This window comes from Aplysia californica, unplaced genomic scaffold (assembly GCF_000002075.1).
Source record: "Aplysia californica isolate F4 #8 unplaced genomic scaffold, AplCal3.0 scaffold00170, whole genome shotgun sequence".
Lineage (NCBI taxonomy): Eukaryota > Metazoa > Mollusca > Gastropoda > Aplysiida > Aplysiidae > Aplysia > Aplysia californica.
Genome location: NW_004797440.1, coordinates 869,649 through 885,975, shown reverse-complemented (window position 1 = coordinate 885,975; position 16,327 = coordinate 869,649). Strand labels below are relative to the sequence as shown.

Genomic DNA, 16,327 nt, shown 5'->3' with positions numbered 1-16,327 from the left:
CCCCCTCCAACCAAATTTTCTCTGTACTCTGTGTTTCTATAGCAACCCAGAGAACGTAAAAGAAACAAAGCAGCGAAACTAAGAAATAAACATGCCAACAAAGAATCCGATCAAATAACGCGGGGAAATCCACAAAATCCAACATGTATGTCATCCCATTCTCAGACAGTTTTTTCCCCCCCACTGTCTAATCCTTCTTGTTTCCTTCCCTGCCTGTTTCACATTATTTTTTCCCTCTAAACTCACACGTATCTAACTTAATAAATAAAAATTTATAAAGAAGGCAACAACCCCCAAAAGACAATAAAAAAGAAACCTACAGCCTTAAAAAAAAATTTCGTCCAAGAACCTGTCTCATTTTGTTGGTGAGGCGCAGGAATATATCACACATGATATCTCGGAGTGTATTCCCTCTCCATTCTACTTCCATCACTTTCCGCCATGCCAACGAGGGGGGAGGCAACTACGGATTCCTCCAGCTCTCGAGTTGTGGTTCTTGATAAGCCTCAGCCAGAAAGCAGTGATATTATTTTGGCGGCTTGTCTAACTTCTCCGCCACCCTCCCCGCGCGTTGAAACTTTGGCTGTTAACCGTTAACCCGCGCAGATGTGAGTGGAAGAGTAATGTATTATTGTACGTCTCTGGTGACCGCGTGCAGTACTCTTTCCTCTCCCCCATAACTTTCCCTTTCACCCATCATCCCCAGCCCCCTCCTTTTCCTCTATCTCTTATACCCCCCCTTTTTTTTTCTTCTCCAAGCAGACACTAGACACGAATGGTCGCCTGTTTTTATCATTCCCCCTCTCCCGTCCCCCTCTGCAACAGTCGCCTTTTTGTTATTTAAAAAAACACCAAAAAACCAAATGTTTCATCACCCCACGCGCTGTGCAAGCCGTGGTTGCTATACGTAAAGATGCAGACACACACTGAGCTGAGAATCTCTGGATGAATAGTGCTGTGACTGTGAATAGTGAATATTCAATAAAGAATGCTGCTGAAAGACTCATAGTATTTGGCCTCACCTTTGGCTTATATGTACATGTATAAGAAAAAAACTATTCGCACACAGTATTCGAATAGCACGAATAGTGACATCGCGCTTTGAAGTTTCTATGATTTTAAAAAAAATTTTAATGGCACAGCACTGCTAAACAGGATAGGATCGCTCTGGGGCACCTGGTGGTTGTCACGGTCCAGTTATGGGCTGTAATCTGAAAAAAGAAACCCGCCAACTTTTGAAATATGGGCTCTCTGGAAAAAGCCTCTAAAAGTGAAAACTTGACTTTTTTAGGATGAAACATCAAGCGTTATCGATTCTTTAGATATTCAGGTATCCAAAAATGGATAAAGTCAAAAATCGATTTTTTTATCAAAACTTTGTTTTGCAGACCCTGTGACATGCCTTAAGCGGCAATGATTTGGGGGATGACTTCCCGCCTTGATGATGACTAACCACCTTAACCTTTTCAATAGTGTTTTGTTTTTATAGGCTGTCTGCCGTGTGTTACTCTGTGTTTACAATTCAAATCTTATTTTCTATGAAATGAAAACTTTCAAAATTTGCAGCCCATTGCAAAATGGACCTTTTGCTTGGAAAATTCTGTTTCTCTTCCTGGGTAAAACAAAACATGAACAGGTCGGTTTGGGAGATTTTGTTTGCTGATACATCTAAACTGCAAAAGCAGGCTGTACAGCGGCTAGCTGATTGATCATAATTCTGTTGTTTAACAGCAATTAATTTTTTTGAAAAACATAATCCGGATATGTATGTTCTAGCTTTCGGTCAATTTTGATGTCAGTTGTCATACACAAGAAAGTTATTAACATTTCTTTGAACAAACTTCTTTTTGGTGTCAGCCGGTAGTTTTTTCATTTCTAGTTTCTCACTTATCATCAGTCCTTTTCCAACACACAATTGTGTGACTGATGTTCATGGCTCTTAAAATACTGACGGTGTCTTTTTTTTTCACAGGCTACTGTTGACAGAGATTGTTATCCTTCCCCTCTCAATTACTTTGAATTCCCCAAGTCTTGTTGCACGTGAGTATAGTCATGGATTAAGCTCCTTTTACTGAAAAACTCGCATAGACCAACCTCAGTCTTTTTTGCTCACTCAAAGAAGGTGTCCCTCTATTTTTTTAGTGAATTAAAATTAATGGAATACCTAGTATTTTTCAAATACTTAGAAGAGAGCAACCAACTTGGGATTCACATAAGGCGCTTACATAGTGCAATCTCCTGCTGATGCTGCTTTGCACTTTTATCTACTGCCACAAACAAATCTGCTTTAGTCCATTTAACAGTTGATAGCTTTGCATCATAGGTCATTATGTGTTTATTGCGTGCATTACAATTGAATATATCAAATGACAAACAGTCATTTAACAAAAGACATTGCATACAGTCTAGACACAAGTATAAAACATGTGTCAGGGTGTGTGCTGGGATGGGATAGGGTCATCTTGACAGCCAGCGCACGTAAACTCACTCTTGCTGTACACAAATTCTGCATATCACAATAAGCAAAAATGTTCACGGAGAGCCTGATTTGATGGCTAAACTTTATCGAAACTTTAACAAGCATAATGTGTGTGAATAAAATGTGTTCAGTCTCTGTTAACACACTCAATCCCGTGACCGAGGTATCTCGGTCAGCTCGCGGGCTGCATTCCATCCCACGACCGAGATTACTCAGTTCTATAGTTTTGTTCCGTATACAAAACGACCTCAAGTTTTATATAAGGTCAGTTTATTATTTTTTCAACCAATTCTGCGTAGAGGGGTGCTGGAATTTTGTTTCTACTGTCATTATACATGGAGAAATGGCGGTTTTTATAAGGCACTATAAACACTTTTGTTCACTTTATCAGCTGAGCATGTCTTACAATTCGTCGCCTATCACACGAAAGGGCGTATCCCTGTTTTCTTACTTTTTCAGGAGAGCGATTTAAAGATTTTCAGACTTTGGTTGCTTCATCCTTTTCCCTTGTCATTTTAGTAAATGGCATCCTACCATTGGGATATTTGGATATTGTGGGCATGATAAGATATCAAACAATCAGCATACGCCCTTTCGTGTGATTGTTCAATTTTTCGTCCTGTCCAAAATCAGTGTACGCCCATGTATACGCCCTGTGTTTGAGTGTTCACACAATTAATTTCAGTCTTCAGACTGACCAGTAGAGGATAAAATTCCTCCAAGACATCACTCCTCACTCCCCCATCCCCCCGCCAAATCTTCCCCTTTCTCTTCTCCTCCCCATACCTCTCTGTCTGTCTGTCTGTCTGTCTGTCTGTCTGTCTGTCTGTCTGTCTGTCTGTCTGTCTGTCTGTCTGTCTGTCTGTCTGGAAATCTGGAAAGTCTCCTCTTGTAGAACAAATCATCTTCATGTGAAATTAGAAAGTGTATGACCTGCTGGAGATCAAAGTTTTTTTTCACGAACATGTCATACATTTTGGACGACGTGAGGTCTGGGTTGAGATGCTCTTTGCTGGAAGAGGCCCTACAGTAGTGCGATTCCACGCGTGGAAATCTGTCAATGTGTTGACTGGTTATCTCCCTGTTTTGTTGTTCTCTTGTCTTCATCTGCTGCGATCGCCTGCCCCCTCACTTGTCTTCTTCCACAATGCCGGTCTCCTTAATCTTTGACAAAACAACTCGGGCACATTTCTCTGAAATACCCAAGGCTGCAAGGAATGTGTTCATACACACTTCCAAGCACTTTCCATTGACTGTGATGTAATAAGCATGCGTTTTGTTGCGTCGAGAGTTTGGTTTCCCGACCTTGGGCTCTGTCATCTCAATATGCCACGCAACGAACTTTCGCTGCTTCTGCAGGTCAGCCAGTTTATAAAAGTCCTGAAATATCTCCCTCCTATCCGTTCCTTAGATTCCAGAACACTGATGGCAATGGCAAGCTCTTGTACATTCCATTCCAACGCAGCCCTTTCTCATCATTTGTGCTGGAACAACCTTTTTCGTGTCGGCGCTCATGTACTCTTCGCCAGATTGTCGCTTTCTTTTTGCATCGTTCTTCGTGTTGATTCTCTTCTGTTTCTTTGGGGACGCCTGGCGGGCTGACCCTTCAACTTCAAATGATCCTGGTAGCCGTTCGTTGCTACTCTGGGTCTCATCGGTCTCAAAATCATTGTGCGCTATGGATTCAGAGTCTGTTGATTGCCCCGTCTTTCCACGTTGACAACAAAATACTGGAACTTCTAGGAAATGATCACAGTAGAGGAGAACTGGTGCATGATGCAAATACTTCAGTTTTGCATTTTTTTTACTTCACTTTAGCCTGGTTTGAAAGATGGGTCCGAATCATCGAAGTCACCCAGACCAAGAGACGTGTCTTCATTCTCAGCCTCGTGTTGATCATGACATTCAATTGTCAATGTGGGCCTACATTTCCTAAGTTTAGCTAACGGAATGTCATCTGCCAAAGTCGGAGTCACTTTCATTGAAATGCGAACTTGCCATTCTGGGCCTAAAACACAAGAAAAATCCCGATAGTCTGAGTACAAGCTAAAGAGCAATTTAGGTTGAGTTTCTTGTGTGTGTGTGTGTGTGTGTGTATGTGAAATATGAAGATTCAGGGGCTTCTTACATGGCTTCCCTAGTAGACCTGTCTTCGGATCAATATAACAGTCTTAAGTCCTGATGTTTTTATCACTTCAGTCAGTAGCACTGCACATTGGGTTTGTGGGGGGGGGGTCTAGATAACGTCGCCTTCCAGTTAATGAGTGTAGAATAATACGCTAATGGAAAAACATTTTAAATATAGCTGAGCAATATTCATGTGTATAATTGGACAAAAAGTAGATCATTTAAATTTGATCAAACCCAAGTTTGCTTTTTTCTAATGGTTTCCAATCGTCAGCAGGCAAGCAGATCATGTTGTGTGTGACAGTAAGCTGCAAGCAACAGTAACCAAGTGTAGGTTAACAACACAATAAGGCCCGCCTCATTTTCACTCTTGCACAAACAGGATTCGCTGCAACACAGTGCGTGCACTCTGTGTTGTGTATCAGGCCTTGCATCATTAGAGGAGGGCCTAGTGTTACTATGATATTACGTTATATGGCCTTGGCCTATGCCAGAAAAAAAAGACAAAAATATTCCTGTCGCTCACATGAAGGGGCGTATCCAAGGTATACGTCCTTTCGTGCGAATAGAATTGATCAATTTTTTGCACACGAAACGGCGTAAGCCTGTGTACGCCGTTTCGTCTGATTCGGCGGCGCTGATTGTTAGTGTACGCCCTTTTGGATTTTTTACTGCTAGTACTGTTATGTTAAAGCTAAGGATACGCCGTTTCGTGTGAACATAGATCTGAGGCAGCGCTATCGACTAGTAGTAACAACTCAAAACTGCCAAAATCTGGAATACGCCCTTTCGTGTGATAGGCGACGAATTGATTCTCTCTGTCTTTCTCACACATAATACATTTTTTTTAATTCATGAAAATATTCAACAGTATTATACATGGCATACAGTACATAGACCTAGACACTGACAAGCATATATTTGAATATCAATGTAGGCTTGCTCTTGCTCATTCGGCCTTGAAAAAAGCCTCCAAAAATGCCAAATTTGTACAACACTCCAAAGCAAAATTACTAAAGCTACATACTTCAAGTTTGGTACATCTATAAGATCCATCTTAGGTTGTATTTTGTGCCAAATTTGTAAAATAATTGGATTATATTTATGGTTAATAGTTGGCCCTTACATTAGTGCCAAAATGTCGGTTTCTGGATACAATTTCAGGAAACTCTCCTGGGAATGAGTGAGTAAAAGAAAATTTAGTGTGAAGTAAACTTAGTAATAAATCTAGAATCGGACACATTTAATCTTATTTGAAGTTGGTTTGTGAGTTTTCATTATTTTCAATTAGTAGATGAGCATTTCTAAGTTTATTATAAAAAGATGCAAACCAAATGATTGGAATTTCTGAACCACAGTCTAATGGTACTCTGCTTTTAGTAGATGAGCGTTTCTAAGTTTATTATAAAAAGATGCAAACCAAATGATTGGAATTTCTGAACCACAGTCTAATGGTACTGTGCTTTTAGTAGATGAGCGTTTCTAAGTTAATTATAAAAAGATGCAAACCAAATGATTGGAATTTCTGAACCACAGTCTAATGGTACTGTGCTTTTAGTAGATGAGCGTTTCTAAGTTAATTATAAAAAGATGCAAACCAAATGATTGGAATTTCTGAACCACAGTCTAATGGTACTGTGCTTTTAGTAGATGAGCGTTTCTAAGTTTATTATAAAAAGATGCAAACCAAATGATTGGAATTTCTGAACCACAGTCTAATGGTACTCTGCTTTTAGTAGATGAGCGTTTCTAAGTTAATTATAAAAAGATGCAAACCAAATGATTGGAATTTCTGAACCACAGTCTAATGGTACTGTGCTTTTAGTAGATGAGCGTTTCTAAGTTTATTATAAAAAGATGCAAACCAAATGATTAGAATTTCTGAACCACAGTCTAATGGTACTGTGCTTTTAGTAGATGAGCGTTTCTAAGTTTATTATAAAAAGATGCAAACCAAATGATTGGAATTACAGAACAACAATCTAATGATACTGTGCTTTTTTAATATCCATAGATCAATCAATGAAGTTATATGCCATGGCATCCCAGATATGAGACCCTTGCAAGATGGAGACATAATGAATGGTAAGTAAATTACTTGTTACAGTGTTTTACAGGCTCAGCACTGCAATACAAAATGTGGTATATAACATATGTGAGGCTGCGTGGTGAAATCAGGCGCTTGTCAAAATAATGAAATTGAAGAAACTGGCATTTTTCTGCCAATTTGGTAATTTTTAACGAATTTTTGTTTTTTGACATAACACAATTGTTGTCAAAGAACACATTTCTGTGTGGGTTTTTTCTTCTGACCTTTTTTACTATCACATCTTGTCTCTGCTGGGGATATACCATTTTTAAAATGCATGTAAACAAAGCAGAGTCACATGACCTCAAAACAACTGCTGATTGCTTGTCTGGGCAGGTAGGGGGAAATAAATCTCAACTCTGCGCTGATATCTCTTGTTTTCCCCTTGTGCTCTTTGGACATCGCTGGTCTTTCCCTTGTACTCATTGGACATCGTTGGTTCCCTTGCCTGCAATTTTTCCTCGCGAGCTTTGAGACGGACTGTGATGGTTTTTCTACATGGTGAAAATATGTCAAGACTAATAAATGCTATGAAAAGCTCTTTCTCAAAAAATGGACAACGCCGGGTTTTCCCCTTGCACCCTTCATATTTATATATATTTATGCCCCATAATCATGAGATTGCAAGTGGGGGTTCAAGCCTTAGCTCGGTCCAACATCTTGTCCTTGAGAAAGGCACTATACATGAATTTCCCATTAAGCTCGGTCCTTTCGGAGATGGACATTAAACTTGGAGGTCCCGCCTCTTAAATAACCTAATAGTGTTGATACAGGAGTTAAACCTGTACTGTATCCCCATTTTACCATTTAGCAGGCTCCCCGTGGGTTGGGGGCAGTAAATAAACCCACTGCTCCACCAGCAGGAGGTGCGACCTCTCCAATGGTGAAATGTCACCAATGACCATCTACACTCAGGTGCGCATGGGCGACATTTACTAGGTGTACCGTCTTTCCTCCTTCCCTGAGCTGACAAGGGGAAAAAATAAAAATAGTTGGCTGTTCCATCAACAAAGGATGCAAACCTCCCTGCTAATGGTATGCCACTCGTACGGCACTAGCTCTCTGACATAGGGTGGCATTTTTTGTTCATTCTTGCTATATCTTCTGTCCATCTATCTTTTTTCCTATTTGTCGACCGAAGGTCCGGTTTAGATAATGACCATCTACACTCAGGTGCGCATGGGCGACATTTACTAGGTGTACCGTCTTTCCTCCTTCCCTGAGCTGACAAGGGGAAAAAATAAAAATAGTTGGCTGTTCCATCAACAAAGGATGCAAACCTCCCTGCTAATGGTATGCCACTCGTACGGCACTAGCTCTCTGACATAGGGTGGCATTTTTTGTTCATTCTTGCTATATCTTCTGTCCATCTATCTTTTTTCCTATTTGTCGACCGAAGGTCCGGTTTAGATAATGACCATCTACACTCAGGTGCGCATGGGCGACATTTACTAGGTGTACCGTCTTTCCTCCTTCCCTGAGCTGACAAGGAGAAAAAATAAAAATAGTTGGCTGTTCCATCAACAAAGGATGCAAACCTCCCTGCTAATGGTATGCCACTCGTACGGCACTAGCTCTCTGACATAGGGTGGCATTTTTTGTTCATTCTTGCTATATCTTCTGTCCATCTATCTTTTTTCCTATTTGTCGACCGAAGGTCCGGTTTAGATAATGACCATCTACACTCAGGTGCGCATGGGCGACATTTACTAGGTGTACCGTCTTTCCTCCTTCCCTGAGCTGACAAGGGGAAAAAATAAAAATAGTTGGCTGTTCCATCAACAAAGGATGCAAACCTCCCTGCTAATGGTATGCCACTCGTACGGCACTAGCTCTCTGACATAGGGTGGCATTTTTTGTTCATTCTTGCTATATCTTCTGTCCATCTATCTTTTTTCCTATTTGTCGACCGAAGGTCCGGTTTAGATAAAAAATAAACCCTGAATCCCCTCAACATGAAGCACCCTGCTGACCGTGAGGTGCAACCCATACGACCAGAGAAAGGGATCCCAGTGGCTGAAGTGTGGCTATCCTCGCCAACACGCCACCTTGGCCCTGGGTTCGGTATACACGGGCCGGTGTAGAGGCCTACTGTACACTCAATCGGTTACTACTGGTTCATAGAACTAGTTTTTTTTATCAAACTTGGTTGGAAGGCAAGATTTCTTGCTGTCTGATTGGGAGTAGCCTATGTCTCCAGGGTAGCCCTGACACCAGCTATGGACTTCCGAGCGGTGTCCCCTTGTTGGACTCTGTGGCGGGTGGGGATCCCTGAAGATGAACAAAAACGTTTATACCTATGGATAATAAAAAATATGTCTTCCCCCTACCCTAATTCCCAGCAAGTCCCTGTCAGGAGGAGCGGGTGCGAATCCTGGCCAGGGCAAGTGAAAAAGACTGAGAGAAGACGATAATATTATTATCTGGGACCTGCCTAAATAGACAACGCCAGGATGATTACCTTACCTGGTGATGTCCGAAGCTAATCAGGCAAAGAAAATAACTTCACTATGTGTCTTTGCTATGTCAAAGATTTCAGAGCCTGCGGCATTCCTAGACCCAAGAAAATCTCCCCCAGGGGTCAGGCTACCATTTGGTGGAGGTTGCCAACTTGGCTGATTCCGTACAGTTACGGAAATGTATGTCGTTTGGCGGCATCCCTGTAAATTTTGAGCCTCACAGGAGTCTCAATACTTCCAGGGGTGTTGTAAAGAGCTTTCGCCTGGACGGCTGTAGTGAGGTAGAAATGGGGCGAGAACTGGCAGGCGTTACCTGCGATTGTCGTGTCATAGTGCAGCGAGATGGAAAAGAGATCAGCACCAACACTTGGATATTGACTTTTGACTGGAAGTTAAGCCATACATTCCTGTAGACCTGGATGTTTTCAGGCAATTGCCTGTTTTCCGGCAATCGCAAAATGGGGAAATTTTCCTGCTAAAAGCTAATAAAGTACTCAAATTGGGTGCAAGAGTCGGTTGCCGGTTTATTGCCGAGCCTGAATTCCACCTAACTTACTTAAGATTTGTGAATGCCTGCAACCAAAGCCAACATTCCGGCAATGATTGCCTGAATTTAAGAGAAAATGCGAAAGTGAATTGTAACGACGACTTCTCGGCACAGGCCATGTGCCGTGTGCAGCGGTGTGCTTGGAATCTTCGTCTTGTTATCAATGGCGGTGTTTATAACAAACCTTAGGCTTTGCATGATATCTGTGAATCAAGTGTAGACTAGATCTAAATTTGATTGTGAATTTCTAATTACATGTAAGTGTAGTTCCAGTTTCTGCAGTGTTGAAATATTCTAGATCTATGAAGATAGATTAATATATCATTAGAAGGTCTAGAATCTAGATCTTTAGAGATTAGATCTAGATTCTAGGCCTAGACTGATTTCATCATGACTGAAAAGTTAGTTGAATTGAACGGCCAAAAAGTGAAAGCAATCTCACCAGCCTTCCCGTTAACAATAAGAAACAAAAGAGATGGTAGAGAGTTGGTGATCAGGGGATTTTGCTTGCAGGATGAAGGGTACAGTATGATGAGTACATTTTTTATTTAGCTAAATTTAAATGAATCCTCATCTTAATTTAAGGTAAACAAAATGTTAATGTTTATCAATATAAATTGGATATTGGAATAATTCAAGGAAAATGTGCCAGGAGATAGGGGTTTAAGTATTGGTGGGGATGAAAATAAGGTGAACAAAATGTTAATGTTAATTGTTATTGATATAATAAATTGATATAATTCAAGGAAAATGTTCAGGGAGACAGGGTTTTGGGCATTAGTTAATTGTGATGAAAATGTTTCAGCTTCAGGAGGACTTTGTCCCCCTGACCCCCTGCCAGGGCTACGCCCTGGACCTGATGCATTCATAGTTTTCAGGCAATAATGCTGTGCCAGGTATAGTTCCTAACCCGATGCGTTGCTTTAATTGTCAGCCCTTCGGACATACGAAATTAGAATGCAGGCGAAATGCTGTCTGCCCCCTGGCTGTGGGAAGGCGGGTCACTCAGAGGAGTCCTGCTCGTCAGCTCCTCAGTGCCCAAATTACCAGCAGGGAGGACATTGAGCATGTTTAAAGAACTGTCCCAAGTATTCTCAAGAAAAGATAATCTTGACCCGCCGAGCAAAGTTGGGTGGCTTCTTTGCCCAGGCTGAGGCAGGCGTCTTTCAATGGGATCAGATTCGACACAGACAGAAGTCATACCCTGATGCTGCGAAAGCAGGCCCCAGACCAGCTAACACTAAAACAAAAATAAAAACTAGAAACAATAGGACACCAAATACATCATCCAGCGAATATACAAATCTAAAAAAGCGCCACGAAAACCATCCTCATCCCCTCCAAAATCTCTCTCACCTTCATCTTCATCACCCTCATCATCTCCCCCTTCATCCTCACCACCCTCACCATCTCCACCTTCATCATCACCACCCTCACCATCTCCACCTTCATCCTCACCACCTTCATCATCTCCACTTTCATCCTCACCACCTTCATCATCTCCACCTTCATCCTCACCACCTTCATGATCTCCACTTTATCCTCACCACCATCCCAGGGAAGCATCCTTTCTCCTCTCCTATTTAAAATAAAAATAAATTCCATCGTAAAGACCCTCCAAAATGACATAGACAGCTCGTTAAACGTTGACTTCTTGATATGCTGCCATTCGAAAAACCCTCAACTAAGATCTATGGAAAGGCAACTGCAAACGCAGCTGCACAAACTTGAAAAGTGGGCAAATAATAATGGCTTCAAGTTTTCCCGTCAATAACGGTTGCAGTACACTTCTGCCGATCAGGCAAACGTGTGCTGCAACCAGATTTGACGCTGTAAGAGGAAAGGATTCCCGTCCAGGACCAGGCTAGTTTCCTTGGTGTTATATTTGACAAAGAACTCGCATTCATACCACACATCAAAGACCTTCGTGTGAGGTGCCAGAAAGCATTAAACGCTTAAAAAATTTTATCGCATCCAGAGTGGGGCGGAGACTCACAACACCTTCTCCACTTGTACATCTCCCTTGTACGATCCTGGCTTGACTACGCCTGTCAAGTCTACGGATCGGCAAAACCACACATCTTAAAAATGCTAAACCCAGTACAAAACCAAGGACTCTGCCTCGCTCTGGGGGCTTTCCGCACTTCTCCGGTGGAGAGCCTTCAGGCCGAGGCAAACATACCATCACTCGCACTCAAAAAAAGACTCACACAATTCTCACTGCAATACGCAATTAAACGGAGCTCAACACCAGAGAACCCAGCGTACATAAACTACTTCTAAAACATGGAAAACTCATCAAACCCTTCGGCCTCAGAGTCCTTGAGGACCTCAAAAACATGCATTTTTCCAAACAAGACATCCAACAATTTCTTTTCCCTGACCTCCCTCCATGGCACCTCACCAAGGCAAAAGTAGACTTACAGCTGACCACACACAACGAAGCAAGCACAAACACCAACATTTAAAGCAGAATACAAAAAAAACTTTAGAAAAATACTCAGGTGCGGAGCTAATCTTCACAGACGGCCCCAATTCGGACTCTGCTGTGGGCGCCACAGCCCTATCTTCAAACAGTACTCATCGGAGGAGACTCCATCCCAAAGCCTCCATTTTCTCTGTGGAGGCCACTGCCATTGACATGGCACTGGACTCTGTAGAAAATTCTCCCTACAAATCTTTCCTTATCCTTTCTGACTCTCTGTCTTGCATCACCTCACTTACAAACTACACACTTCTCTATACCCAAACATAGTTAGGCTACACAAAAAAAATACACGTCTTGAATGAAACCGGGAAAAGTATTGTGTTCGCATGGCTACCAAGCAACCATGTGGGCATGCGAGGAAACGAGCTGGTAGATCTCCTGGCGAAGGAATCCTTGTCCCTCCTGTTGGGATCATCGATGAACTCTGTCCCACAGACTGACTTTTAAAATAAAGTAAAAGACTACACCTCCAGTCTGTGGGAGACTCATTGGAGGACTCAAACCAACAACAAACTCCACAACATTAAGCCCAAACTGAGTCCATGAAAAATCATGTATTTTTTACTGGATTATGCATCTTACACATGGCCCTGACACATCAATACCTCCTTCAGGGAGATGAGAAGCCGGTCTGTGTCGGATGCGACACAGATTTTACCATTAGACACATTTAAACAGAATGTCTAGACTTCTGAGAGATCTGAAGAAAATATTTTAGATGCAAAAAATTGCAAGGTCTGTTTTCCGTCGTTGATCCCAACAGAATTCTAGATTTTATGAAGGCCATTGGCCTGTATGGATTTGTTTGAAATCTTAAAATGTTATTTAGAAAGTTGTTTTGAATTTTAAAAATCTATTTGCACTCAATTTTTTACATTTTAATTAGAAATATTGACCAAAATCAGGCCGTGCGGTGAACTATTAAGAATAAAACAAACTTGCGCACGCTCCCCTGTTTCGGGGTACCTGCCTTGTCCCCGATGTTTCGCACGCTCATATGACCTTATGCATTTGCGAGCGCCGTAAGACTCTTACTAAACTAAACTAACTTGCCGATCTAAAAATCTATCGAGTAAGATTATAAAGAAACCCGCCTCCTTACATGCGACACAATGTCTAGTCGTATGTGAACGTCGCCTGCGATTGGTCCATGTAGCAATTGAGGGCCTTGTCGTGTGCGGCAGACTGTATAGAGAATCGCGATTAGTCAAAATATCTAACCAAGGAGTGCAGGTCGACACACTGTGTGTGGTGTGTGTGTGTGTGTGTGTGTTTGTATGTGTGTGGGATGTTCATCTTCAATTCCACCCAATGCAGGTTTTGTGAATCTAATTTTACTGTTTTGCTTTTTTAACGGACAGCAGGAGGAGAAGGACTGGAGGAGGAGGAGGAGGAGGAGGACTTACACAGGATTGACCATGTACGGAATAAAAAATGTCCAAGCTCGTAGAACTCAATCTGAATCTGATGGACTTTGTTCTTCCTTGTCCATCTTGACATTAAAATTTGCCACTGTCTCTCTTCTGTGAATTGCTAGTCACGCCAGGGCTTAGCCAGGCGTGTCTCGCATAAGGAGACAGTTTTGTCGCTTTTCCCCGCTCGCACTGAAAATATTGGCGCAATGTGGTCGTGCATAAGGATAAACACCTCGCAATTCATCACTAGCAACTGTCGCGCGCGACTAAATGTCGTGTCGGGCATAAGGAGACATAGGCTAAGTTTGCAGGGACCTTCAATAATAGGATTTTAGATTCTGTTGGTCAACCAACTTTTAGATGTGCTTGCAAAGACCTTAGAAAGAAAAACCCAGAATGATTTGGGTTGTTTTTTTTCTTTTTCTATTGACAGACGAAATGGAGCAAGCTATACCATTTAACTGCTGTACAAAAGTACGTGTTCAAGGAACTAGTTGAGAGTGTCACAAATTCTAATTTATTTTACTTCTGCTCCATTGATATAATTTTTCACTGAAATTTTTTTTTTGCTCTTTGTCATGTGTGGCCATCAATCCTTACATTTGTGTCACGACGCAGTGGAATCAGTTGCTCGTCAATTTTTGAGCATATGGAGTGACTGGTATCACCTTAAAGGTTATTAATTTGCCTTTCTTTCAATGTAAAAATATCCATTTATCTTGAATAGAAGTCGAGATATTTGCGATTGAAGATGGGGTCGCCTGATTTCAGAAGTAAAATTAGCGAGAAAATGGCCGCCAAAATTAGGTGGCTTGCAAAGCTTGAGTGTCCTTGGAAACTGGAATTATAAATCAACTTTTTTCGGTAAATTTCACGCAGAAATGTGTTTTAAAAGGACATTAAAGTTATTGTGCTAAAAAAAGAAATTTTGAAAAAAATTGCCAGCAGCCAAAAAAACGCCGTTTTCTATGAGTTTATTATATTGACGAGCACCTTATTTCACCACGTTGTCTCACATACAGTATTTCTTGTAAAGATGGACCAAAAGTTAAACATTTCCTTTATTTCAAAGTAAATTGTTCAGTTGTTATGACTATTGAAAGAGAGACGACTGATAGAATTCCAAGCATAGAAGATTTTTACATTAACAAATCTTTGATAAACATATAGTATTTGTTGTCTGTTTTTCCTCAGTTGATATATCGGCATACCATAGAGGATATCATGGAGATGCTAATGAGACCTTTTTTGTTGGAAATGTCAATGAAAATACCAAGAAATTAGTGAAGACTACCTATGAATGCTTGATGCTTGCTATAAATGAAGGTAAGTGAATGTGTTTTTTTGCCTAAATTCATTTCTAAGATAAATCCGTCCCAGGTGTTTTAACTCATGATAATAGCATTAAAGTGGACCTGTTTTTAGCAATGTCAGTTGAGCTTGCGCTGGTGACGAAATTTAGGTCACCATTTGCGGGCGTATTTTTGGGCCGGATCAGAATGTAGGTGACTAACTTTCTCAAATATAGTAGGCTCTATTTCTGGACCAATATAAATGGAACTTGGCTACCAATCAAAAAGGCAAACTAATGATATATGGACGTTGAATTTTGTACATATAAATTAACCTATATTTTTGGTATCCGAAACACTATTGTATTGGGTATTTTGTAAATTACTAGGTGATTGATTTTCAACGTCAAGAAGGTAAGAGATCTATCTTCTCCTATAGTTTCCTCAAATTTGAAAATTTTATGTCAATAGTAATTGTTTAGACATTGACGTAAATGTACCGCTACACCCCCCCCCTCCCCCCCCATGTCCAATCGCACGGAGACCAACCAATCATCTTTTCTCACTCTCTCGGCAAATGTGGCCTACAAATCCTTGCATGATTTACCTGAGCCCATTCATTGGTCATTTGAAATAGGGCATGGGTTGGTGGATACATTTGGTTTTTCTCTCTGTTCCCTGTCCCTTATTACATCGAAATGGGGGTGTTACCGTATCAAGGGGAAAAGAAAGCTTTCTAAAAGGGCATGTTAGATTCAATGTATTTTAAGGTTGACATGGTCTAAAGTCATCAAAGAAAGTTTTGCCATTATTTATTTTAGTCACGCTGCCAACATATTCTTAATCCCATGATGTGATACGATACTATAAATTATGAATAAATTAAATGCTCTCATCCCGACACCCTCCTTTCTCATTATAGTAATATTCACACTTAAATTTTAATAGTTAAAAAAATAACTACAAAGTGGTAAGTAAATCTGATGGCAAAAATGATTTCTCCTCCACATTGGGTTGCCAAGTTTCTTTCAAATGCTTCTATTAATTACTGACGTATTGTCGATTTTTGTACAGAATCTGTTGTTATGTGGTCCACTTTTTGAGAATGTTTTCCTATATATGTGTCCTCCATGTAATGCCACACTTTACAACCACATTATAATTTATGAACCTTTTCTTTAAATTAAAAAAGCATAATGCTCAGAATAGGAAACCATTTCTTAGGGACCAAATAAAAAAAGGGCTAAAGCGAAAAAATGCTAGACCCCGTACAAAACCAAGGACTCCCCCTTTGGTGGTCCAAAATCGATAACAGTAGGCTTCGAACGCCACCTGTGCAAAATTCAAAATGTCCTTCCAGCTGAAAATGTTTAATGTGTCTCGAGCGCTCATATAACCTTATGCAGCTGCAAGCGCGGTAAAAAACTTACC

General features: G+C 40.9%; 1 protein-coding gene across 1 annotated transcript in view; it reads left to right on the top strand.

Annotated features, from left to right (window-relative positions):
• LOC101857567 (methionine aminopeptidase 1) overlaps nt 1-16,327 on the top strand; it is a 58,700-nt gene that overhangs the window by 27,925 nt on the left and 14,448 nt on the right. Inside the window, exons 7-9 of the mRNA XM_005098000.3 lie at nt 1,973-2,040; nt 6,621-6,691; nt 14,799-14,930. Of these exons, the coding sequence (XP_005098057.1) occupies nt 1,973-2,040; nt 6,621-6,691; nt 14,799-14,930 (271 nt within the window). The remainder of the gene's footprint in view (nt 1-1,972; nt 2,041-6,620; nt 6,692-14,798; nt 14,931-16,327) is intronic.